Here is a 26,186-nt window from a genome sequence, read left to right on the forward strand (position 1 = left end):
GCCTGCAACATGCCAAGAGAGGCATTGCCTCGTGCTTGGATTGCAAACCGCACCAAAACTTCAGGATAGTAATAAGGGCTGGCTCTTCACTAGGTGCTCTGCTACCTGGGTGTGGCCTGATATCCTGTGCCACATACAGGGGTGGAACTGGCACATCCTTTGTACAGATGAGGAAGCTGAGGACATAGTGTCAGACTTCTCTGAGGTGGCCAAAAGGTCACCAAAGAAGACATGTTGGGACTTCTGCTTGTGATGACAGACAGTAGCTCCCACCTTTGTAACTGACCCAGGGACACAGGAATTTCTTCAAAATTTGCTGTTTTGATCAGCTAAATCAGAATACTTAAGGCTGACACAGTGCAGCCAGGGTGAGTGAAACAAGTCATCATGAAGATAGTAAAGGATAGGAAGAGGAAGACTGGGAAAAAAAGGAAAAGAAAAAGTGGAGAAGGAACTTAAAATTTAAAATATCAGGAAGAATAAAGACTACAAAGTCTACAGCCAAGCTATGTGGGTGACTTAGACTCTTCCTAGGGAGGTAACCTTTAGGAAAGAGGAAGCCTAGAATGACAGGCACCACTAAATGCAAGGCTTGAAAGTTTTTACTAAACGGTCAGCACTGGAGGAAAACAACATCATGACTTGTAAACCTGGAAGATATAGAGGTTACTTTGGAATATTTAATTTTGAAGTGTGAACATATTGCATGTTGTCATGCATTGATACCTCAGCCTTTCTGAGTATCTCTCTTACTCGTGTATATAATGGGGAGAGGAAATTAAAACCCTCTAAGTATGATTCAAAGTTAAATAAATTTTTACCTTTGAAAACAAAATCAACTGTCACTTTGCTCCACACACAGCTCAGTTGCATCCCCATGTGATGGCTTCAGTTGTTTTTGGCAGCCCTGTCCTCCTCCTCCTTTGGACATGGAGTATCCTAGACATGCCTGTACTGTGGGAGCCCAGCAAGACCACCCTGGATCCAGGGTTTCTCCTTCATCTCCAAAACTAGATGGAGAGTTCAGTTTTGCACTCTGCACTCTGAGGAGATTTAGGAGAAGGGCCAGAGGTAAATTCATTAATGAGGCATCGTCAGCCATCAGTCTTTCTAAACTCTTGTCAGTACTTTAACACCAGCTTCCCATAGTCCATTTTTCCCTTGCCATAATGAGGAACCCCAAAATCAAGGTCATCTGCTGGTTGGATTAGTCAGTACATCCAGAGCTCCTGAGATGCTTCAACAAGAACAGCTATTTATGTCACTTTGTCCTGCACTGTGCCCATTAGCTTGCTGTACAGCACAGTCTGGTCACGAGGCAGAAATACAACATTTGATATTGCTTTTGTTGTTTCACAATTTAGTGTTGCTGCTGCCAAAGCGCTAAATGTTCCGTAACTGGTAACTGTCTTCTACTAATGCAGAGACATTTCTTTTATGAGTTATCTTAGTGCTGGTTTTCTTCATCCACGCTTGATCTTCTTCCATGATGGCCATATGCAAGTGGGATAAGGGCAAGCAGATACTGTGCTTGATGGAGACCTGCAGAGAAAACAGGCTTTCATGTCACACCATGGCCATGGCCACAGCAGGTCTCGCTCAGATACCCCAGGACTAGCAAGAAAAACTTCAGGACTCACAGGGAACTGTCTCAGTGTTCAAATGAATCCTCTGGCTGGGAAATATCAGGATGAAGCATTCAGAGCTCTTGGCAGCATGGACAGTAAGGGATGTGGGTGTATTCAGACAAAGCTTGAGAGGTCAATTATTTCATCTTTAGGTGAATGTGTAGCTTTTGTTGGCTTTTGATGACTCAGGGTGTCTTTTATGAGGCAAAATTAATGCAAGTGCTTCTCTTTTTATAGTGGACACATTGCCCAGGAAATGAAATGTCATAAGGGAAGCAAAGCTCAATTAGTTTGGTGCTGTAAATGGTTCTCCAAGGTTTCCAAAACCCTATGACTAAAATAAACACAGACAAAGGCAATTACAAACACATATATAAGACCCAGCTTTCCATCTAAAAACATGGTCCAAAATATATCCCTCTTTGGCTGTTCACAGATGTGGTGACCTAGAGGTAAGGAACCTTTCATATAAATTGTGACATAAAACAAAGCCTGAAGAAGGAATGCAGCCAACCCAGGGTGAAAGTGAGGACAACAGACCACATAATATAGTTACCAAAGTACCAGCTAAGGATTTTGAGATTCACCCTTAGAATACATCTTTTTTGGACAAATTTGGAGCAAATGCTGCCCCAGCATGTTTTCTTCATCCTGCAGGCCTCTCCCAGGCACTTGCTGTTGGATGGACTTGTTGACATTCCTCAGGATCATAGAATCATATAAGCACTTAGGTTAGAAAAGACCTTTGAGATCATCAAGTCCAACCATTAACCCTACTCTACCAAGTCCAGCACTAAGACATGTTTCCAAGCACCATCCAGGGATGGTGACTGAACTACCTCCCTGGGCAGCAAATTACAATGTCTGACAACCCTTTCAGTGAAAAAGTTCTTCCTAAAGTCTAGTCTAAACCTTCCCCGGTGCAGCTTGAGGCCATTCCTCTTGCTCTATCACCAGTTACATGTGAGAAGAAATCCTTTCAGGTAGTTATAAAGGGCAATGAGGTCTCCCCTCAGCCTCCTTTTGTTCAGACTAAATAGTCCCAGTTCCCTCAGCCACTCCTCATAAGACTTGTTCTTCACTAACTTTGTTGCCCATCTTTGGACTCACTCCAGCACCTCAATGTCTTCTCATCTTACCAGAACTATCTCAAGTCCTCATCTTGCAATGGCTGAAAGAGTGGAAAGCTTGTCAGATTTCCTAGTGAGGTCCAGAAAATTCACCAGAAGGTAATGTTCAAGAGAAGGATGAGAAGGGGCACAGCTATGCATGTATTCATAGGAGTTTGTACACCTTTTACTCAGCGTTTCTCTCTTAAAGATTGTGCATGCATGCAGAATAGACCCAAAGGCCAAGAACAAGGTGTGTTTTGTAAAAACCAAAGCATGGCCTCCTTGCCTGTCTCTGTGGCAACCCTGCTGAGAGAGGGCTGTGTTGCTGCCACGCTGGGTACGTAATGAAGGAGACAGCAACGTTCAGGCAAAACCAAGCACAAAGCCCAGTCCAGCCCAGTATCCCAACTCTGAGAGCACACAATAAATGCCACACCAAGTACAGCAGTTTGCTGGTAACCTGCTCTATAGCAATATCCCTTCAGACTTCTGATAGTCAAAAAGCAGCTTGAAGCATCTTTTCTAAACTGTTTTGTTGTTGTGTTTTTCTCAAACAGGTGTTGTCGTGACTCTAGGTACTCCATCTGTTCAAGCAATAGCACAATCCACTTTTACTCTAAATGCCAGGCTGACATCCTGCAGTAATGACTTTCACAGGCTGATTACTTGTTGCACAAAAAAAAATAACCACGTTGCCAGCAGCTGACTCAGAGAGGCAATGGGCAAAAAAAAGATGGTAGTGTTGCTTTTTTTCTCAGCAAAGAGAGGCAGGACACGGAAGGAACAGCATTTACAGTCCTGCCTTAGGATTAACTCTGGGGAGGAGAAAGGCATGGAAGTCTGGTGACTGACCTGGTGGAGCAGGACATGGTCATGTAGGTTGTAACTGTTCAAAGTTAGAAGTCCTCCAAGGGCCTTCAAACGAGGGTCTTGGGAGTTCATGTTGTTACTGTTCTGCAAAAGGTTCTTATCTAACAACCAAGCCCCACCTAAAGGAAACAGGGAATTTAGTCACTTATATCTGACCTCTGCTGTGATGTCATCAGTGTAACAATTTTACACAAAATTAGGCATCTAATTGTGTGTTAAATAGAGCTGGTTGACTTGGATTGCCCAACTAATGAAACAGGCAGCATTACTGCTATCACATATGGACTGCTCCAGGGCACTGGCGCTACAACGGCGTCTGAAATCACTCTGACTTTACAGAGAAGGAAAACACCCGTTTTCTTCCTCTGGCACCCCCTCAGTGGGACAAATACCTCTCACCCAGCTCTCACACTGGTGATGCTCCTGCAATTTGCTCTGGAGTTACGAACCTGTGTTCCTGTTGACTCAGACAGGCAGCAGAAGCTGCTGATTAACTCTAATGTGTGCCCAAGTTTTGCTTAATTAAGGATAAACTCTCTAATAACATTCACCACCATCTCCTACTGGGCTCTGGGACCATGTATACTGTGGCAGCATAGCCAGCCAGGTTTTCCTGCCCTGCAACTCACCTATGACATCCTAAAGGATGCAGTGGCAAATACATATATAACTTTATTTTCCAGCATTAAGGGTCTCAGCCTGGGTCAGGTCTCAGACCAATATCCAGTGTGGGCTCCAGGTCCTTGGCTACCTGCTCTGAGCCCTCCTATGTTGCTCAGTGCAGAAACACTGGCTCAGTCAGTACAAGCTTGGGCAGTCCCTGCTGTGCTGCCTGGGGTAGTGTAGGTACAATCTTACACACCAGAGTGAGGATTAGACACCAAGGCCCTGTGACACAAATTTCTGGCTGTGATCACTCTAAAAACACTTCTTAGTTGGTGGCTGTATTGATTAGATCCTGGTATATGCTATTTGACCTTCTGAACTATAGTTATTTCAGGGAGAAAGTGCCTCTTTTATTGCTTAATCTCCAGCACTTAACTACACTGGTTGCAAGGTCGCTGCCAGCAAGCCGCAGTCCCAAGCCAGCATCTCTGAGCATCACAGCAACAGAGAGCAGCAGGACCCCAGCAGGGAGGTGTGATGGGGTCACCAGTTTGGCCAGTCTGTGAGCATGGCCTGGGTCGGTGCCATGGACCCCATGGTGGGGCTCTGGGCTGACTCCAGATGGAGAGTCCAGTCCCTTGGCACCCTTCAGTCTGTCTGCCTACAGACGGGTTTTGGCTCTTGTCCATGTCAGAATTCCCCTGCAGCCATCTCTACAGGATTTAAGTATTCTCCCAGATTCACCACTATGCAAATATTGAAATTATCCCTTTGCATGATTATGTAGATAGTGAAATACAGATTTTATCAGGTGAGGAGCACTGAGGAATTAATGTGTCTTCTCTGCTGACAGCATCAACAGCCAGGTTTCTTTTTTAGTGAGATAAAGAATGGCCCCCAGTCTATTAATATCTTTGGCATTAAAGTATTTGGTATCTGGAATATTTTTTTTTCCTTAAGTCTTTTTCCAAATACAGTAAAAGCACCAAGTGCCACAAAATAACATGAAATACAGCCCTTACCAACAAGGGCCCAATTCTCAGAGACTGAGACTTTAATTGAGCCTTATTAAAACCAGAAACAGATTAGGAGGAGCTGTGAGAGGAGCTGTAGCCTCACTAGCAGGGCTGAAACAGCGTGTGCTTTCAGCCTGGCAATGAAGTTCCCATCTGGAAAGATGGTTGTTCACATTCAGTTGATCTAGGGTAACCAAAATGTGCTACAAGTAACAGAAATAGTGAATGTGCCTTAAATCAAGACAAGAGAGCAGCAAACTTCTTGAGATCCCTAAAACTATTTCTGATTCTATGAGGTCTAATTGAAGCACAGGGTTCAAATTCAGCCTGTAAAATGAAACCCCTCAGACTTTTCTGCTCTTCAGAAGACCCTGAGAGCAGGCAGCAGTTCTCTCTCACAACAGGTCTCATACACTGCTATGAAACAAAGAAGCCCCCAGGCTGGAATCTAACTGGTCTGGTCAAGTGGCTTTGGGACAGTAATTTCTCTGTGGGAAATGACATCTTTATCACATCAGACACACTTCCACAAAATGCTGCATAAACACCTCATACTTGTGCCTCATTCAGGCACCTTTCTTGGGGATCTCATTGCACTGAGAGCTGCCACACAACCAATAATTTGTAATGAATGTGTGTCCTGAAATAATAGACACTATCTACTCCCAAAATACTGACAGAAGAACATCAGATATAGCTGTTAGCTTTTCTTAAACTACTGATGATTTCTTGTCCATGGTGCAAATCCTTTGCATTGTGGAGCATAGCTAAGCCTGATTAGCCAGGATCACATTTTACCAGTGGGGCTGATGAGATTTATCCTTCATTCCCACACTCTGATCTGTCATGCCCATTATTTTACATCTCTCCTTGGTTTAACAAGTGGTCCATCTTCAGAGCACACTGGGAATGGTCACAGGAGGTTTATCAAGCTGGATATAACGTGGTCTGCCTCATTGGATTGGCAGTGATAAAAATTATCCCTCTTCCCTCAGGTCCTTCCATCGTCACACTGCAGAGAGCAACGACGACACTGGGCAACACTTTAAAATGTTTATTTGGACCAGTGGCCGGAACTCTACATCATCTTACAAGCAGGATGAGAAAAGGTAACCAGTAGCTATGCTGATGGTCTCTTATGTGTTTTGAATCTTTACGAGTCTGGCCTGTAGCTTCTCTTCTGTAGTGGCACTGGAGTAGACAGAATCCACCAATCCGCTAGTGGTGTAGCTGGTGAAAATAGGCTGAAGGAGGCAGAGGAATAAATTAGCTACTGGATCTCCCAGGAGTGCAAGGAATTACACAGAAAAGAAGGAACAGGAAGGGGAGGTTTTAAGTCCACAGACAAAGGCAGTACTCAGCTGGGAATGAAAAAAGTCAAATATCACTGATCAAAGAGGAATTGTCAGTAACGCTCAGACTCATCCTTCTAAAATCTCTCTCCTTTATAGTGAGATTTGCTGGACAGCCTGTCTTGTCACCACCAGACACATTTTCCTTTATTTTCTTTCTGTCTTCCCTCCCTTGCCTCCTCTCCTTCAGTTCCCCTTGTAGTCACTATTAAATGTATTCACCAAAAAAAAACATAAAAAAATCATACTTTGGCAAAACAGAAGCAGAGGTCAATGTATCTATGGTGCCAATTAGCAAAACATGCTCTTCAGTTATTCTAATGAGACATTGCTGCTAGCATCTGCTTATCGGTTCAGGCAGCAAAGATGCCCTCAGGATGCTGAGTCTCTTTGGAGAACTGGTCCATTTGCTGAACTCTTCTGCAAAGGCTGCATAGGTGTTCAGCCCTTTTGAAAATTCAATCCCAAGCAGATATTTTGAAGCCACAAAGGCCAGCTTGGCAGCAGGTTTTCATGGACTTTTGGTTGGAGCTGGTTATCTAACTGCCTCATATATTTCTGCAAGTCTCTCCTTTAACTGAATTTTCCCCAGGCTAATGTTCTTCTGCCTTAACACACTGTCATGGGCAGGATGGTCCAAGAGTAGACACTTGTAGGAGTTATCTCCCCACACACTGGACTAGCTGGAAACCATAAGCTCCTGATTAGCATGATCTTCATCTCAAACCATGCCTTTCAGTGGGACTTACTAACTTGGGTTGCACACTATGGTAAAGAGCTTAAAGCAGGTCAGTTTACACCCTGGGCTGAGCTCGCCCCTGTCTGCTGCAGAAACAGGGAGCTAGGGAGATGTATCTCTGTACATATACACCAGCCATGGTGATTTCAGGTGCTTTTTCAAGCCTTTGGGTGAGTTTATTTCCCAGGTGGTCCTGTAGAGCCGTACAGAAGGATTTCTTCATACCCTGTGAATGATTAATAAACTGCAGGAGGGATAAGGAGGAAGAGAAAATGGAAATAGGAGGGTGCTGACCTCAGCCTCGGGACTGCAAAAGAGAGGTGTGAACACAGAGCAAGTGTTGCTGGTGGGAGAAACTCACCCACCAGCATCTGGCAGTGATTTTTACACATGTAGGGTCACCAGCAGCATCACAATATCAAACAGGCAATGCATTTTAAATAAATGTCTTCCCCTGAATGACCTCTTTTCAGCAATTTTTGTTCCTTAAGCTGCAGACAGGAGGACTATCAACCGGGACAGCAAACTTTTCACCCAACACATGCCACCACTGCTGACTTTTGAGGAGTCACATGGTAATAACACCCTATGTAGCAATGGGTTACTGGCTGTGAATGAATCCCCTCCTCCTGGGTGGAAGGTGACTCTCAGACATCTGCTTTTGCAGGACTGAGCCCAAAACTTTTTTCATAGCTGTTCTTCAACTGCCACTTTTTAGTTTTCAGAAACCTTGTCAAGCCCTCATTATTTCTCAGCTGTCAATTATGTTTTCCACAATATTTTAAGCTTGGAAAAACCAAAGCATTGGTTTGGTTTGGCTCAGTTCAGTTCAGCTTCATGGGGAAGAATCTGTTTGTATTTATATGAATTCTTCTACAACCATCACTGAGACTTTTGTGAGAGTTCCAGAGAGATTTCCTGTTGCCACTGCTCTAGTAACAACAACTAATAAAGCTAAACATACCCGGTAAAGGAAAAAGTAAAGACTTCTGTGCAGAAAAGTCCCTGAGCATTGGAAACCCCTCAGGTATGACAAGTTTTTTGACCCTTGCATTCAATAATTTCTGATATCAATAAACACCTCAACATGAGGTAATTTGAGTGACATCTGCATAATAACCATGATATAAGTAAACTGAATGAGAACTCGAAGTCACTGAATAACACAGAGAGGCAGACAACCCCATCTGACAAGCCCCATGACCACCCAGTGCTGGAGGAGACAGTACCTTTCTCTGGGGCCCACCATGGTCCATTTGCAAGGGAAGGAACTTGAAGGCAGGTATATTGTGCATATTAAAAAATAAATTAATTGCAAGTTCCAGTTTATTCTAGATATTCAGGGAGGAAAGTAGACCCCCCTTGCAGTGCTCCTAGATCTACCCATTTTTGAGCAAAGAAGAACTGTTGTACTGGGTAAGAAGCAGCTTTACTTGAGCCTCTTTTGCTCTACATGACATGCCCAGTTACAAGCCCTTGACTTACCAGACTGTTGCCAATACATGTCAATAAATTCATCATATCCCTGGAGCTGCAGAGCAGTCCTGCACCAGAGCACAGAGCATGCAGGGTGCACTTGGAATGCCTCATCCTTCACAGAACCGAGCACTAAAATGCCATGTTCTCATGATGGCAAAGAAAGGTCTTGGCTGCAGCAAATATGAGTAATTCCACAGAAGATACAGAATTTCTTATTAAGGCCAGTAGTCTTAAACCAGCACTGTAATTCTCCTCAACTGACTGGTGTTCAGGCTGACTAATGTAACCTGGGCTGCTAATTTTATCCCACAGGTCCTCCTTAAGCCTTCCTCTGGAGATCACGTAGGGAGCTACTGACTACATTGCAGAGGGATCCCCTCACTGCTGATGTGCAGAGATATGGAGAGGGAGACCTGTCCTCTGTGCCCAGCAACCACCATCACAGCTGAGATTTCCTCTGTGGCAGCTGAGCCTGAACAGAGTGGTCAGCCCATATCCTCTGAGCAATTTGGCAAAGGAACATGGAGATCTAGCAGAGGAGATCTTCAATGTGGAAATGATGAGACCAAAGACCATTTGTCCTTGCGGGGGTTGCTTTCTATGAAATCTCTGTAAACAGGGCAAAGACCCCATGTTCTGGCTTCTTTAAAAAGAAACAGCCCCCCTTGGTGTTATGTTTGGGGAGTTATCACAGGTGATCACAAGTATTGGCTGGAGTCACCTAGATGAGTAGTGTCAGGGACGCAGTGATCTGTACTTAAGCACACGGCAGCAGTCAGCTAATTGTGGCTGGTGTGTGGCTGTATAAGCACAGCTCACCGAGCAGAAAGAGGTCTCCAGGCTGTGCCAAAAGCTCACTCATACACAAACCCCTTCCACGGAGCAGCACACACACACACACGCAGGCCTCACCGCTGAGCTCCAGCTGAGAAGATGCTGAGGCTGCTCCGTTACAGGCAAAACATTCTGCACAAGGCATCATGTCCCCCAAAACCAGGGCTCCTGGGGACAAAAAAGTGAAGTCTGGTAACAGCAGATAGTCCCAGTATCACAGAGAGCAAAGTGGTACCTCCTGGATGAGCAGGAGGAGCGGGTGGTTGCTCAGGGTGTCCCTGGGGCTGCCTCAGGTGCTGGCACAGGCTCCCCCACCACAGCCTCAGCCTGTGCCCCCAGACCGGCTCCCAGCACCCATTCGGGAGAAAAAAAAGGCTGCAAGGTGCACCAGGCCCTGCTGTTCAGGGCTTGGAATAACAAATATCTGCAAAAGAGCAACAGAACAGCTGCTCTGAGAACGAGGCAGAACTTTGTGTGTTCCCCATGGCGGGCAGGCCCTGAGCACCCACCCCACTGCCAGGCACCTGCCCCACAGCTCATCCCCGCAGCACACCCTGCCTTCCAGCCTTTCTACCTCTCATTGCACGTTTCTTGGCTCGAGGCCACGAGGGAAGTATTTGCAACCAGTCTCAATTAGCTATTTGTTTTCAAATTGTCCATTTGTATCCTTTTTATGTCCTGGCGGCTCTGGTGACATTAGTGAGCAATTGCACAGCCTCTGGTTTATGTCCAAGCGCTGACATAAGTTATGCTGTGTGATCAGTTAATGTGCTGGAACTGTGTGACAATCTCTGCCTTCCTGCCTGCTTCCATTTGGTAGCAAAGCAAATCCTAACAGCATCTCTCAGAGTTAAATACAGTTTGATAAATAATAATAGAAAAGTAATATTAGGTTATTACTCTACATTACTTCTTTGAAGGCATTCACATCTGTCAGTTCACAGTATATTTATTCTCCCCAACACTAGAGAAAAAATTGACAGGCTGAATTACCATTGCATTTCCAACTCGGAAAATGTTGACAAGCTTTAATGGATAGTTTTGAAGAGAAACCATGGACATCTAAAGATACAAATTACAGCTGAATGAAGAAACATCAAGGGGTCTTAAGTAAAGGAGACTAGTGAGTTCAGTACCATCTAAGCAAAATTTTTGCTATAAAACCCTGCACCATATGTGATTTTCCTGGCTATGACTCATCATCTAAACTCAATTGCAGTTTCAGGGCGATTACAGTTAAGCCTATTTTATAGATTCTACTGTGTTTACATTTGATTTTACATCTGTCTTACCTCAATTTCTTTGTCCCATTGGTGAATATACATTATGTGGTTGGTCTGACACATTGTGCTTTTTTCCAAGGTTGAGTGAAACTTGGCAGTTTCAGCTTAAATGAGTGGCGGGTTTACTAGAGCCCAAAGGGATGTTGATGTTACTCACCTGCCATTTTGCAGACAGTAGAAGAGGAACTTCTTCCACGTGTACTACTATGTCCATGTTATGGTGGTGCCAGGGCTCAGAGGTGTGCTGTTCACCTGCTTCGGGTGCTGCCTGGATGATTCAAAAGAACTGTAACAGAAAACACAGGAGTTTTTGACCAGCCTCAGGTCTGTAAGTACATTTTAAACCCACAAAGTTTGAGTGTGTTTGAAATGTACTCAAATATTTCCTGCTTCGCTATTGTGTCCTCATGACCCATCGAATCATCAAGGGCTCAGAGATGAAAGAAGGACTTATGGTTAAAAAATGCAAAGGACTCTCTGCTGAAGGGGGAATGGTTTGTTGTATCTTTTTTTTTTTTCATCTCAGAACAAATAACTTTGGTGGATAATTTTATGTGAGGGCTTTCACTGTAACGAGTAAGTGGGCTTCCAGGAAGCTATTTTGTAAAGAAAGTAAATAAGCTCCCAATCAAAAAGCCCACAGAAATCAATTGCAAAATCCCTATAGTGTTTCATGAGCTTTGAGTCGCTCTCAGGGCTGGAAATTTCCCAAGCCACCAGCCTGTAGGGAGTGACAGAAGAATGTGGTCCTTTCAGATAACATTAGTGACAACTTTCTTCAAGCTATTTCCTACATATGGTAACCTGAGGCAACCATGTGCAACTGAAGAAAAGACACCTCATACACCTAAACATCTTCTAGGGGGCTAAGATGGCATTGACAGGTCAAATTCACCTATGGTGTCATTCAGCTGAGCCAATGAACCTGTACCAAAATAGGATTTACTGAGCTGGCACAAGTGTCTAATCTTTATATTTGCTATAAGACATTTTTACCTTTTCAGAAATGGTTGTAATTTATTTTGGATATTAATAAGTTTCCACCAGGTCAGAGTGAATCCAATGAAAAAGGACATCTGAGGACTCTTAAGCATTTCCCTCCCACAAGATGGGTATGGAGGTGGAACTACCCACCCCATAGAGCACTCAGTGATTAAGTATGAACTTCACATAAAATGTATTATTTTCAATCTCAGAAATATTTACCAAAAAATCAGGGATCACGATCTACTGGACAAAAAGAAAACAGTCACAGCCCTAAAAGCTGGAGAAGACCGGGCCATCCTGCTGGGGCTGGCCATGATGGTGTGCTCTATCATGATGTACTTCCTCCTGGGAATCACCCTGCTGCGGCCGTACATGCAAAGGTAAGTTCATGATGGTTACCCTTAGCTCACACACTCTGCTCCAGCTGACTTCTCATGGCTTATTCTTTTGACTCTTTTTGTTAAAGTTTTATAATTTCTCCTTTGGTCAACATAGACCTGATTCTCCACTTCCCTACGCCAGCATAAAATAGACACAACTAGATTTAAAATGAGTAATACCAGCCTAAGGGAGAGAAGAATTAGATCCCTCTTGGACAAAATCTTGATCCATAGGCTTTAGACTTGCCACAGTTTAAAACCAGTATAATATCCATAGCAGCTGGCTGGCAGTCCTCTGAACTCTGCAGGTGTCTTTGGGGCTGCTGCTAGAAAACCCAGTCAAACTCAGGAGAAAACAGCAAAAATATTTAGCATCCTCAAGAAACAACAGTTTCAAATGAAGAATGGAGAATTAATTTGGGAAAGGAATCAAGCTGCTCTGTAGCACATAGTTTTCTCTGTAGGGTATTACTTTCTTTTTAACAAGTGAAATCCTCCTGAAATACAGTAATTTTCTGAAAGTGAAAGATCATCTTTCATCATTATTGCTCTGTACTTAATTTTTCTGAGGTCTTCTCTGCCATGGAGCAGGAATTTTGGCCCACAATTCATTAGCAGCACTTGAAACCAGCCCTATTTAAAATCCAGCCCAGGCTGTAATAAGACTGTCAACAATGTTTCTTCTGCCCTGATCAGTGGAGTTAGCGTAATGAAAAAACATGTAATTGGGCATCCAAACATTAGTCTATCATGCCCAAAATCACCCCAAGGCAGTGGCCAACATCTGACACATTTTGGCTTATCCACCACAGGCTTCTACCTACAGTTAACTGGTGTGAAAACCCTCAATTATATTGGTGCACCTGCAGAAAATGTTCATTCTTGACCCTGCAACAGTAAGAAAAAAGTAGTGATGCCTGAGGATAAACTATACTGATTTGCAGCATCTTATTTATGTGATAAAGGTATTTGCCCCTTTTTAAATCCAAGCAAAGTTTAGATTTTGAAAACAGAGATCAAGACCTGTTTTGCATCCAAAAGCATTTGCTTTTCCAAATTGCTCTCCCAGACCTTTCAGGGCCAGTTGCAGAGGCTGCTAAGGTCAAAATTGCTCATGTGGAAAGAGATGATTTATATTACAAGCTGTGTGAAAAATTGCCAGAAGATATCTAAGTACCTACAAAGTATTAAATATTCCATCTTCACAAGTCTCTTGTAGGTAGGTGTTACTTTATTACACCCATGCATGAATAAAACAGCAGTCAGAAAGGAGAAAGTGAGGAGAAGATGACAACCCAGGAGTCTTTGCTATCACTTCTCTTCACACAGCCAGAACTCCTTAGGGGTTATTCTTCATTACAGACAACAAAATACTGCCTGGGAGGGGAAAAGAAATTCCTTTCACTTGATTCCCCCCAGAAATCGTAGCATAATTTAATATAAATGTGAAACAGAATACACAAGCAGAATTACTGCTGAAGTAAAATACCAAGAGAGGTAGAAATCTTTGATAACACTCACTGTGCAAAGCTTTTTGTAGGTTTGGCAAAGGGGGGCAGACCCTCAGACAGCTCAGGGTGAGGGGCAGGATAGCTGCCCTGGGTGTGAGCTGAGGGGCCCAGGGGCTAAAGGGAACCCTGGGGTGAAACTGTTCCCCCAAGTCCATGAAGGGCCTCACACAGAGCCCTCACTGTACCAGTCCCACTGCTCTCATCTCTAAGGAAAAGAAAGCTGTAGATTTTTAAATACAGACAAGGAACCCAAGGGAACATTGCTAGTGCACGCCAAGTCTCCATCATTCCAGTTTTAGCCTCTGGTGAATTGGCTATAAGCTGAAATCCACCAGAACAATTACAGCCCCTGGCTTCACTTACAGAAAGCTGAGCAAGCTGCCACAGGAAAAGCCTTTCCATAGGTGAAGCCACATGTGGCAGCACTTGCCTGTTACTGTGTCTTCAGGCACATGAATCTACATATCCTGGTAGTGTAAAGCCATCCTCCCAGTCTCTACTTTAAGCTGAACTGGGCTTCACATTTAACCATCAAGTCTTGCTCCAGCTTGTCCTGTTCCAGTTCCCTTTTTATGTTTATACACAGACATAAGTGTATTGGGTGGTTTTATTCCCAAAACACAAACCTCTGGTACCAAAGAACAACACGCTGTGATGTGCACATGAGAATTCCCAGCCTTAGCCCAAAGCCTTGCAACATGTCCTGTCTCCTACAATATGCTCCCTGGTATAATCTGATGGAAAGCCTAAGCTGCATTTAGTGCTTCTTGCCCATTCTCACCATGTTCTAACATCTCTTTTTTTCCTACTTAGTGTCTGGACAGAAGAGGCTCAGTGCTCACTTCTCAATGCATCCATCACAGAAACCTTCAACTGCTCATTTAGCTGTGGCCCAGACTGCTGGAAAATCTCTCAGTACCCCTGCCTCCAAGTGTATGTTAATCTCACCTCTTCTGGCCAGAAGCTTCTGCTCTACCACAATGAGGAAACAATGAAAGTTAATTCTGAGGTAGGAGCATGGAACAAAACATCTTCCTGAATGGGTTTCTGGAGGGATGCTCACCTTGTTATACCTATTCTTCACTTTAAAGCAATCTAAGTCTTCCAGCTCCTGCTTCCCTGGTAAATACAGAGCAGAGAAGGCAGAAATCAGTGCACAAAGTGAGCTCACACATCTGAAGGGGGCAGTTTTCCACCTCCATTCCATGCAGGGTGGAGGCTGGAGCCTCCTTCATCCTTTGCCCATGCAAGCTACGCTTGGCAGGCACAGGCTGGCACTGAGCACTTCCCACAGTGGTATTCTCATGGAGCTGTGGACAAATCACTTCCACCTGGGTGTGGCTCTGCACAACTGCAAACACCCCAGGGATGTGCATGGAGCATGCTTACCTTAAAGGTAAGATTGGAAATGGCCTTATCACTGTGGGGCAAGGCAGGGTGATGGAGAGGGAGAAGATTCCTGTCCAACATCAAACATGTCTCTGTCTCAATTTCTGGTGACAAACTGTGCACCCTGAGTATCTCCATTGAAGTCAGATATGCCCCTGGGGTCAAGGCATGGCACATATGCTGCAGGTGGTGCAAAGATGCTGAAAGCTTGAGGAACAGAAACTGTCAAGTTAAAAGCAGCAGCATGGAAATAAAAGGCCTGGAGCATGGGCATGTATGAGTCAAGGAAGTGGCCTTTCTTGCACAACTTCCCTGATTCCCAATATTGAACCAAAAAAATATTTTTAACAGATCTGTAGAACTCCTCTCTCTGCTCCCACAACCACAAAATCCAGCATAACTCCATCCAGGCGGGATGGAGACAGCTCCTGCCTGGAGGCTCTGATGAAGGCAGCGGGTGCACAGCAGGCACAGGCAGAGCTGTGCACCACACACCCCCTCCACAGAGCAAGGCAGCGTCAGGCTAAGAAATAGTCCTCTCCCCACCTTCCCTTCTTTGTATCTACAGCACCTGGGTATCTCAGATCTTAAGCTGCAGTCAGCCAGCAGGCAGCTAATTCCTGAGACTTGCAAGTGCCAGTTTTGCATTGACTACCTAGTTCTCCAAGGTCACTGAACCCCAAACTACAGGCACTCGAGAAAGTGCAGCCCATAACAGCAGAGCCCCAGTTCAAGTTGCTGACAACGTAACCTATTGTGTTGCTATTTATGGCAGCAGTTCAGCAGACCAAATTACTTCTGCATATTAAGATGAAGCGATATTAAAATCAGTCAAAGCACAGAGTGGTTGCACCAGGCTGGTTATTCTGCTGGATAATTAGCTGAGAGACAAAGTTCTCTGGATCTGCAGTGTGGAAAAGAGTGTCCCGTCCTCCCCTCCAGCTCAGCAGGGCAGAGAGGAGGTACTTGCCATTTGTGAAGCCTGTGGCAGGACAGACCCCACTTTCTGCTGAGACAGGAGCAAAATCCAGTGATGCTCACAGCACAGTTTGGGTCAAAGTAATCAGATCAGTCTCTGCACTCCACTGGATTAAAAAAAAAATAAAAATCAAGAAATTCATCACAAATCTCCACATTCTGTTATTGATGATTTTTGCTTGGTGAAGTGGACTTTGAAATTCTCCCAGGTACCATCTCCTCTTAATTTGATGTAGGCACAGTTAATACTTCTCCTGCCCAAGGTTGTTTTACAGGTTAAGCTCTGCTCTCAGGAGGATTCTTAGGTTTTCCTGACATGCTGCAGGCTATGTGACCCGAATCCAAATGCAGTTTTTAATGGAAGTTTGCAAGGCCTATGAAATACCTGGCATCTCATTCCTGGTGGGGGCCAGCAAAGACTCCAAGCCCAGATCAGCACAACCCATCCTAGCTCTACAGATGCTCCCCCTTCCCCAGCAGGACAAGCAGCCCTGAGTACAGCTGGTGTGTGATGCTCCAGCCATGTGCCAGCTCCCTCCCTCCACCCACCTACCCAGCCCTGCATTTCCTATTTATTTCCTCACCAAATAAACAAAACCCCATCCCTGACTTCCTGAGGAACACCATTGACCTTCAAAAGGCCAGCATCCCCCCACCAGCCCCTCTGCCCACTGAGCTCCACCACACACCCAGCAGCATCCAGAGCCCATTCCACTCCTCTCCCCAGCAGCTATCATGGACAGAGCAAAATGCACTTAGATTTTAAATTATGATTAATCTAAGAGATTTGCTGTCTAACCCAGCTGTCAGCCCATAAGGTGAGCAGTAGGTTGAGTTTATATTGAGATCTATAGCACACTGCTGCCAGTCTCCAGTGGGAATCAGTAGGAAGTCAATGGATACCAGCTGAGCTGCATGATTCTTTCTCAGGAAAGCACACAAGGTTTCATGGCTTTTTGTTGTTCTCACTGTGCACGTTTTGTCTCTAGCCTTTGAGAAGAGCCCAGCCCCAATGTCAATACAACCATAGCTGCTTAAATGCTTTCACAAAGCACTTTCCCTTCTCAGCTGTCAGAGGCTGTAGCAGCTTCTGGAGAGGTGTATCAGCTGGTGTTCCCTCACACACAGACCACATAGCCAGGCTGGCACCCTAAGGAAGGGCTGAGGTAGTTAAAGTAGTTCTAGAGTCCCCATTTCAATCTCATACTATGTAATTTTGATTCTTTTCATGTCATGGCAGCTACCACTGATTTATACCTGTGCTCCATGAGTGAGATAACAAGCAGGCTTTAAACACCAGAATATTTGTTCTGCCTGATATAACTGCCTGAAACTCAGAAATTATGGGGAATCTCATGGTCTCCCACCAAACATTCAGGTATTTATAATCCAGGAGGAGTCTGCCTGGTGCAGAGGAGCCAGTGATGTTTGGCTGCAGTTCCCAAATGACCCACTTCTGGGCTGGAGAATTCAGTCTGCAGGAATCAATATTAGGCCAAAGCACACACAAAGCACCTCCTTCAGCCCTCACTTCAAACCTGTTGCACTTTCCAAAGAGATGTTCATTGACATCCTGACCACTTTCTCACAAAGATTACCACATCTTACCAAAGTTTCTAGTCCCAGCTTCTAAGCTCAGCTTGACAGGGACATACACCTTATCACAGACATCTGACAAGAGCCACGTATTTCACAGTCCAGCCTCAACTGAGGGCTTATCTGGAAATGAAGTTCTTGGTGTAACTGTTGTCTTAAATCAAACTGCCTCCAACTTTCTTAGAGGTGATCTCTGTCCTTGGAGGTGCTGTTGACTTGACTGGAGAAGTCCCTGAGCAGCTCTGCACAGAGTAGGGCATTGGACTAGACATGTCGAGAGGTAGTTCATACAGGCTACATATCCCATCCTTCAAATTAGAAAAGCTGAGCTGAAAATTAATAACAAGTTCTTTCTGCAACTGCTCAGGGTGTCCTTCCTGTGACCAGACTGTAAATAACACAAGAACCACCTTTTCTCACATTGTATCACTGTACCCTCATTTGAGGCAGAGTGACAGATACTGTTTACTTTCAGATGTGCAGATTTCCAAGTGTTTTAAAATGCAGACATGTCATAGAACAGCATAGATTTAGTAGCCCACATTCACAGCATTATGACTGCAGATATAAAATCACCTTCCAGGCACTGGAGAAAACTAAATTATGATCTAAACAAAGAAAACACTCAAAACATCCCTTTATACACATCTACCTACCAGTGGCCTGTGCAGCACAGGAGAGCCAGCCCTGAGCTCTCCCTGGGATCTCACTGAGGAATTCAAGGCATAGAAGGAAGCCAGAAGCACCTCATCACCACCACAATGCACACAGAGCCCTTGTGCTGAGGAGCTCCTCAAAGCTGAGGCCAAGGTGCCTCCAGGAGCTCAGGAGAACTGGTATGAGGTAGACAGCACATGGAACAAAGGGCACCCATGTTTTGGAGAGCCCATGGGAGACCATAGCCTGGAGGGAGATGGTTTCAGTACAAGGAGCCTGGCTGAGAGGCAAAGTGAACCAACCTCCTTTGCACAACTTGAGCTCACAGCTTTGTGCTACCAGACCCTCTTGGCACAGGCACAGCTGGTGGCTCTGTGCCTTCAGGTGTAGGAGGCAACAGCTCAAGTTCTGCTACAGCAGTAAGTCTCCTTTGAAAACATTTGGGAAATGCTCAGATTGCAGGAAGTCAGGCTTCCCCCCACTGCACTCGTGGGACATTTCCACAGACTCAGAGTCCAGGAATCTGTCATCATTTGGGCTTTTAAGGGTCTGGTGGTTTCTAAGGGGGCAGAGCTGGACTTCAGCAAGAGTGGCCAAGTCCCCATTTAATCTCCTTGCTCAGGACAATAACAGCTGGGTCTTTAAGAAAAAAAAAAAAAAAGTATAGCACCAAACTTGGCAGAAAAACAACAAGAAAGCCTATCTGAGCTGTAAATACTGCTGTTGCCACAGTGATAGCACATAATTTAGTAAAAGAAAATGAGGGATGCTTCACTAAGACACTTCCCCTAATTATTACATTATGATCTAATAAAGAGTTATAGGCACTGGAAAAGAGCTTGTGGCTTTGGACATTTAAGACAAAGCTGGGCAGAGAGCAAGAGAATATCCTAGAGGGAGCAGACCTCTACCAGCAGGAAGAGAGATGAGATATTACTGCTCTGATATTTTCCATCTTTAATTTCTAGAGCTCTATGAAATATTCATAATGGCAGTGCTGTCACGCTCTGCCCTTAGTGCTCCAGTCTGCTCACACTAGCCACTCTTTCTGCAGTGCTTCAAACCATATTCTGTGCTAATAAACTTGCCAATGAATCAATCAAATCCTGTTATGAGGTTAATCCTTTAAGCGTTATTAGGACAAGAGATTTGTTGAAGTACATTCCAAAAAAGTCACAGCATAGTCATGAAAAAGACTGGGGGGACATTTATAAAGTATAGACATTAAAACAATACCAATTAAAAGCCACAGGTCACTTTTTTTAAATTAAAATGTCTTGTTTCCTTTACAAAACTCATTCCTTCTCATTAAATTATCTGGAACTACTTTAGGTGCCCACCCAGGACAAGCAGGTTCAACAGAGCAGGCAGGGAGCAGGGTGGGACCCATAATCATCCTACAACTGCCAAGGAATTATGATCTGCTGGGTCCCCCTATGCACAGCCAAGGAGTTTAGCAGCAGATTTCCAGCCCTTCTGAAGCAGCAGCAAAATTAATCAAAATCCTGTGCAGGTGTAGAAAACCTTCCAGTGGGGAGGGGCATGAGGGTCTAGAAGAGTGGAAGGAGTGAGGGGCCCTGGACTGCTCGCATCTTCCAGACCAGCAACAGCAAATTCAGGTGTTTCTGCTCTGGGTTAAAAACCAGACATGACCTCAATCCTGTGTCTGTCTACCACCGCTCATTAGCTCTTTGCAGGGAATGGCCAGCAGAGCCCAGGGAAACTGTCCTGCACTGTCTTCAATGCATGGGCTTTGTAAGCTAGATTTTTAATTAACGTGCCTTTAGGATTCTTTGGGAATGTTAAGTTGAAACTGCATTAGATAGACCCACCCTCAAACCTTCTTGTCTTTGTGACTGAGACTGAAATTCAAGCAGCATCTCTAGGGAGAAGGAACTGTTGGACTTATGCTGGGGTCAAGAGCAAAAACAAGACAAAGAGCCAGCCTGGTAGCCAGGCTGATCTTCAGCTAGAGGGAAATGAAAGCCTTTTGGGCTGTCACTAGGAAAACTACTTTCTCTCCTAGGCTATTTATTTGTTCATTATCCCCCAGGAAAAATTTGTATGAAAGTCTCTCATCAGCTTTCTCTTTCACGAGTGCCCACCACAACCACTTTGATCTGATCCAAGTGAGATCTGAACTACCACATTTGTACTTACAGAGAGTCAATTCCCCATCTAACCATGAGCATGTGTGCCACTTAAAATGAAGAGGTACTTAATCAGATCCATTTTTGCATGTGTAAATTAGCAATAATAATATATTCACCTATCTCACGAGGCCACTGTGCAGATTAAAGCATTAATGTTTGCACAGCACTTGGAGATGCTCCAATGGGAAATTCTGTAGATGTGCAAAATATTGAGTTTTGTCTGTGATAAACTTATTATTAGCTTAATAGTATTCCACTCTTATTATGAAAAGCATAAGCATCTTGAGATTTTCCTGCTTGCCACCTGAAAACACCCTTTGTGTCTGGTTTGGAGATGCATTTTTCTCCCTCTAATTTCTTCCCAGTGCTCATACATACCCAAGTGTGGCAAGAATTATGAGGAATCCATGTCAATGGTGAACGTTGTGATGGAAAACTTCAGGAAGTACCAACGCTTCTCCTGCTTCTACGACCCCGAAGGCGTCCAGAAGAACGTGATATTAACCAAACTGTACAGCTCCAACGTGCTGTTCCACTCCCTCTTCTGGCCCACCTGCATGATGATCGGCGGGGTCATCATCGTGGCCATGGTGAAGCTGACTCAATACCTTTCCCTCATCTGTGAGAGCATCCAAAGGATCAGCAGATAAAAACAAAAACTCCCGAGATCCAATTACAATGAAAAACACTGTTTTCTCATTCTTCACCAAAGAACCTTAAGTTTGTAATGTGCAAGTCTGTTCTAAGTTCCTTATTATATACTTATAAGTAGAGCAATAATGCAAAAGCTGTTCTATATGCAAACATGATGTTATTATTATGCAGAAAACTGAAAAAAAATACTGTTTTGTGTTGACTGTCTGTATGATCTCATTTTATGCTGAGACTAGTACTTCTTCCTTTTCAATGGCCAAAATAGGGCTCAGTGTGACCATTTGCCAAGTTTGCTCAACTGACATTTTCAATGTAAAGGATTCTGGGGGAAATTCACCACTGGACAAAGGGCAGCCAACCACTTGCACATCACTGAGGTCTCACATCTGGCCCTGTCCAAAAAAAATACAAATAGAATCGATAGGGTTTGTTAAGATGGCACAAAAGGAACATGTTTTGAGGCCAGGATAAGCATACAGTATTTTCAGCCTCTGAAGGACTTGATGATGCTCTGTGTTTGCTCCCCTGGTTCAGAAGTAAATTTTACCCTATGGTACTTAAGGTCTTTTGGAAAACACTTTGGGGTTTTATTTAATGTTATAATTTCCTTCTGTCTCATCAAAATCATCTCTGTCACTTGCAGAAGCTGTAGCCAAAACAAAAATCACCTTGTTCCATTTGCTATTCTAGTCTGAGCCCTATTGATGGAGATGGGACCAGAACACCTTATGTAAAGGTTTATTACTCATTTGTCTTGTATTTGCACCATATCACTGTAAAGAAAAAAAAAAAAAAAAACACAATCAGCTATTTTTTCATTTTTTACTTCCAACTATTTTAGATTTTTTTACTTGATATATATACAGATATATATAAAGAAAAAGCTATATTATATCTAGTTGTGTGTTGGAACTTGATTATGGTGGGGGCTTTTTCCTTTGTTTTTACCAACTGGAAAGTCAACAATATAGCTCATGTATTTATAACCTTCATCCTTGGATAATATCATAACATGGAGGAGCAGCACTGCAGGATCTTATCCAATATTCATGATATTGTTTCAGTCAAAGGTCACTGTTGTTGTGACATCAAAATTGACAAAAATCTCATCCAATTCCATGGCTCTATTAACTGAATTGTTAGATAATCATCCTAATACATCTGAAAATCTCTCCTGACCTTAACTCAGTATGCAGTGCTGGCTGACATGAATTATTATTTTAAAGGGCCAGGTGTAATGATTTATTGGAAAAGTTTTACTTCCAACTATTTTAGATTTTTTTACTTGATATATATACAGATATATATAAAGAAAAAGCTATATTATATCTAGTTGTGTGTTGGAACTTGATTATGGTGGGGGCTTTTTCCTTTGTTTTTACCAACTGGAAAGTCAACAATATAGCTCATGTATTTATAACCTTCATCCTTGGATAATATCATAACATGGAGGAGCAGCACTGCAGGATCTTATCCAATATTCATGATATTGTTTCAGTCAAAGGTCACTGTTGTTGTGACATCAAAATTGACAAAAATCTCATCCAATTCCATGGCTCTATTAACTGAATTGTTAGATAATCATCCTAATACATCTGAAAATCTCTCCTGACCTTAACTCAGTATGCAGTGCTGGCTGACATGAATTATTATTTTAAAGGGCCAGGTGTAATGATTTATTGGAAAAGCCAAGATTCTGACTAAGATATTGTCCTATCTGTGAAATGTTTACTACAGGGACCTTGCCAGCATAATTTCATGCACACCGTGGTCACAATTTCTGCATAATTTATCTTTACTCCTCTGTAGGAAGCATTCCTTCTTATGTTTTAAAGATACCTCTCTCAGTTTCTCACTTTGCACTCGGCCTGAAGGACAAAAGCAAGGCAGCTCCTGCAAGCAACCTGTGAACTCATTATTCAATAGCTCAAAAAACACATTTACAGGCCTATTCAAACCAAGAAACTAACTTTTCCCCCCCTCAAAAAGACTACAAAACAAGTATTCTGCCTGGTTCATCTATATGTAAGTACTTCTCCACAACAAAGCATTAAAAATTTCAAGATGTTACAGAACTTTACAAGTCATGCAAGTGTATCGTGAGTTGTAAAAAAAATGAGTTCTCAGCAGTGAAAATGAACCTGCAATCTTGTAATCAGTAGTTTAATTTTCCTTAGCTAAATAAATTCCTGGAGGGCAGGGGTATAATCAGGACTCCAAAAATATGTAATAAAAACATTAAATTAAATCTTCCAGATTTCAATACCTTCTGCCTTCAGATCTGGCTTGTTTCATCAGACTTTTCTTTGTAGCCTCTGTTTCCAAGAAATGAGAAGGGCTGATGCAGCAGGGATACCATAAAGGTTTATTTGCAGAAATGTTGCTTTGATTAATCTGTGGGATTTGCAGAAATCACCATCAGCGGATCTGGAGTCAAAGCCTTCGGTGGCCTGACAGCAACCTTAACTCAATGACCCATCTGCCAACAGAAAGTGTAACACCCCAGTGACAGAGTCAATGGGGACCTCAGTCCAACTGCCGCAGCATCTCAACCCTCTGCAGTGCAGGTGTGGTGCCACCATGCAAGGACATGGGGATTCCCCACCTGCTGCCCATGACATGAGGGTCTCCAGGTGCTCATGGTTGTTATAAAACCTTATTTGGCAGGTTTTGCCAAGCAGGAAGGTGTCTAGGCAAGTCCCCACAGCTGAGGAAGCAACTTGACCCATTCCTAGACAGCCCAGGTGGCTGTCAGGGTGCATCTTCATCCTTAACAAAGTTGTTTGCCCTTCAAGCAGAGAGGTTTGGTCCATGGCTGGTTTTGCCATCCTCAGGGATGTCCTTCATCCATCTATCTGTCATCAGCTTGGTTACCAACACCAAAGGAAGGATCATGCTGCCAACTGTGGTACACAAATGGTTCATGGCCTCACTAGCAAAAAGTTGTGGTGACTTTTCAACACCATGACTGACACTGATGTTGACCGTTTACATGACAATTTACATGGCCTGAGATAGCTCTTTGGCTGCCTGTGAGTGACATTTCCAGCACCTGTATTTGTCTCAGTTCTGGTGACAGAAAAGCTGATTTTTCCTGACACTTACACACCAACCACTGCTTTCAATATGTTGTACCATAAACATTTTACCAGCATCCTGTGGGTGAAGCATCTTGATACTGCTGCAGTCTATAACCATTTTGTTGACATGAATGGGCAGATCCATGGGATAACAAAACTGGAGCAATTGGATGGAATGAAGTAAAACAATATTAAGGGGAATGATCTGTCTGATCACCAGCAGGGTTCACCCCCTGCTGAAGTGTTAACACTGCAAACATGGTTTTGACAACTGCTGCTGCTCCAACGAGGGCTTTTTTTCCAAGGGGATTTAACCCTGTGCTATTTCTTTCCTTCATTTGAATGTCATATGTATCTCCTGCAAAAAGAACAGATGCTTCTGCAGGGAGCTCTAATGAATGAAAAACACATAGTAGTGACATTCAGTGATCAGGCAAACCCACCATGCTTCTGAGACCAGTCTTGACCCTTCCCAGCACAAACACTTCAACACTTGATGTCCCAGCTGAGCATTCAGGACAGCAGGGAACAACCAGTGCTGCAAAACCCCTGAATGGAAAAGTGCAATATGAACACAGGCATTAGGAGCCTATGAGAGGCACTCTTGTGGCATTTAAGGCATGCATAAGTGTTCCAGATGCCAAATTCACATTGCCTTTTGACAGTTATTTTCTTAATTAGTTTAAGAATTATTTCTATTCTGGAACATCTAAAGCTGAAGTTGAAGCATGAACCTCCTTGCTGTAATACTCTGAAACTTGGCATCTTGCAGCAGACTTACTAAATTTCACCCTCCTGGACAAGAGAAAGCTTATTTTTGATTAGTTTTTCTAATTGAGGAGATATCACCTTATCTCACAAAATGTACCCAGGATGCAAGTGTTTTCAACCCCAGTGTGAGCTTGAGGTGAATACAGAAAGGAGAGAGGGTTCAGGAAACAAGAGCCTGCACATGTCAAGACGACAAATGCAGTGATTTCAAACCTGAGGGGCAAAAGGAGAATGAAGTCCCAAAGCAAGGCTGGGTTTGCTGCTGGCTTTGCCTCCTCATCTCCATCCTCATCACCAGCCACAGAAGTTCAACAGAAGAAACTGGTGTGAGCCTGGTCCAAGCAAAATCCTGCACCTACTTGACTATGAAAGCTGTGACCTAGTACAGTACAACTGTACTAGCATAACCTTTGGAGGGAATGGCAATTTCAGGGTAATAGCACCTTAAAAAATTGGCCAGCTAATTTCCCTTCTAGTACAGTCATATCCTTATTCAAATAGCTGCAGCCATTCAAGTGAATTGAACCAGTATCTTTGCAGTAGTCTCATTTTTTGCATAGGCTCTGAATCTAAGCAGCAGTAGCTCTCCATTATCTGCTGGACTGTTCACCATCCATCAAAGATATGGGAAAAAACCCTCACTTTTCTGCTCCACTGAATACTTGTCACTTCCCAGCATTTGATTTTTCAGAAAGAAACCAGCAGCTCACATGTACCCAAGCATCTCTCAACTGGATACAAACTTTGCCAAAATGTTTTTGTTGTGCAGAAGAGAGAGGAAAAGCAGGGGTAAACACCAATTATTTTGTTTCAGTGTTTTGAAAACAAGATGTTTCCATTTTTCTGTTTCAGTTGATGGCAGGTTTGTTATTAGGAAAGCTTGAAAAAAACAGTAGTTCCTCTGACATGAAAAATCCTATCTGTAATTGCTCTGTTTACTGAATATTTTGAACATTTTAAATTTTGAGGCTGAGCAGCAATAAATTTCCTTTCTTCTATTTTTCTCACCTACCAGTGAAGTGCAGAATCAGTCCCATAGACATAAGCAGCAGCAGCCCAGGCCGGGCTCCAGCCAGGCCCAGGTGATCATCTCAAAGAACATCACTGATCA

At 43.6% G+C, this 26,186-nt stretch overlaps 1 protein-coding gene across 1 annotated transcript; it reads left to right on the forward strand.

The window, feature by feature from the left end:
* Positions 1–6,282: 6,282 nt before the first annotated feature.
* Positions 6,283–21,400, forward strand: LOC104390092 (calcium-activated potassium channel subunit beta-2). Its single transcript, XM_009999192.1, has 4 exons — positions 6,283–6,341; positions 12,116–12,286; positions 14,611–14,806; positions 20,936–21,400. Exons 1-4 carry the CDS (start codon positions 6,283–6,285, stop codon positions 21,218–21,220), a joined length of 711 nt encoding a protein of 236 aa, XP_009997494.1. The 3' UTR covers positions 21,221–21,400.
* The last annotated feature ends 4,786 nt before the right edge of the window (positions 21,401–26,186 follow it).

This window comes from Chaetura pelagica, unplaced genomic scaffold (genome assembly GCF_000747805.2).
Source record: "Chaetura pelagica isolate M959 unplaced genomic scaffold, ChaPel_1.0 scaffold20, whole genome shotgun sequence".
Taxonomy (NCBI): Eukaryota; Metazoa; Chordata; class Aves; order Apodiformes; family Apodidae; genus Chaetura; species Chaetura pelagica.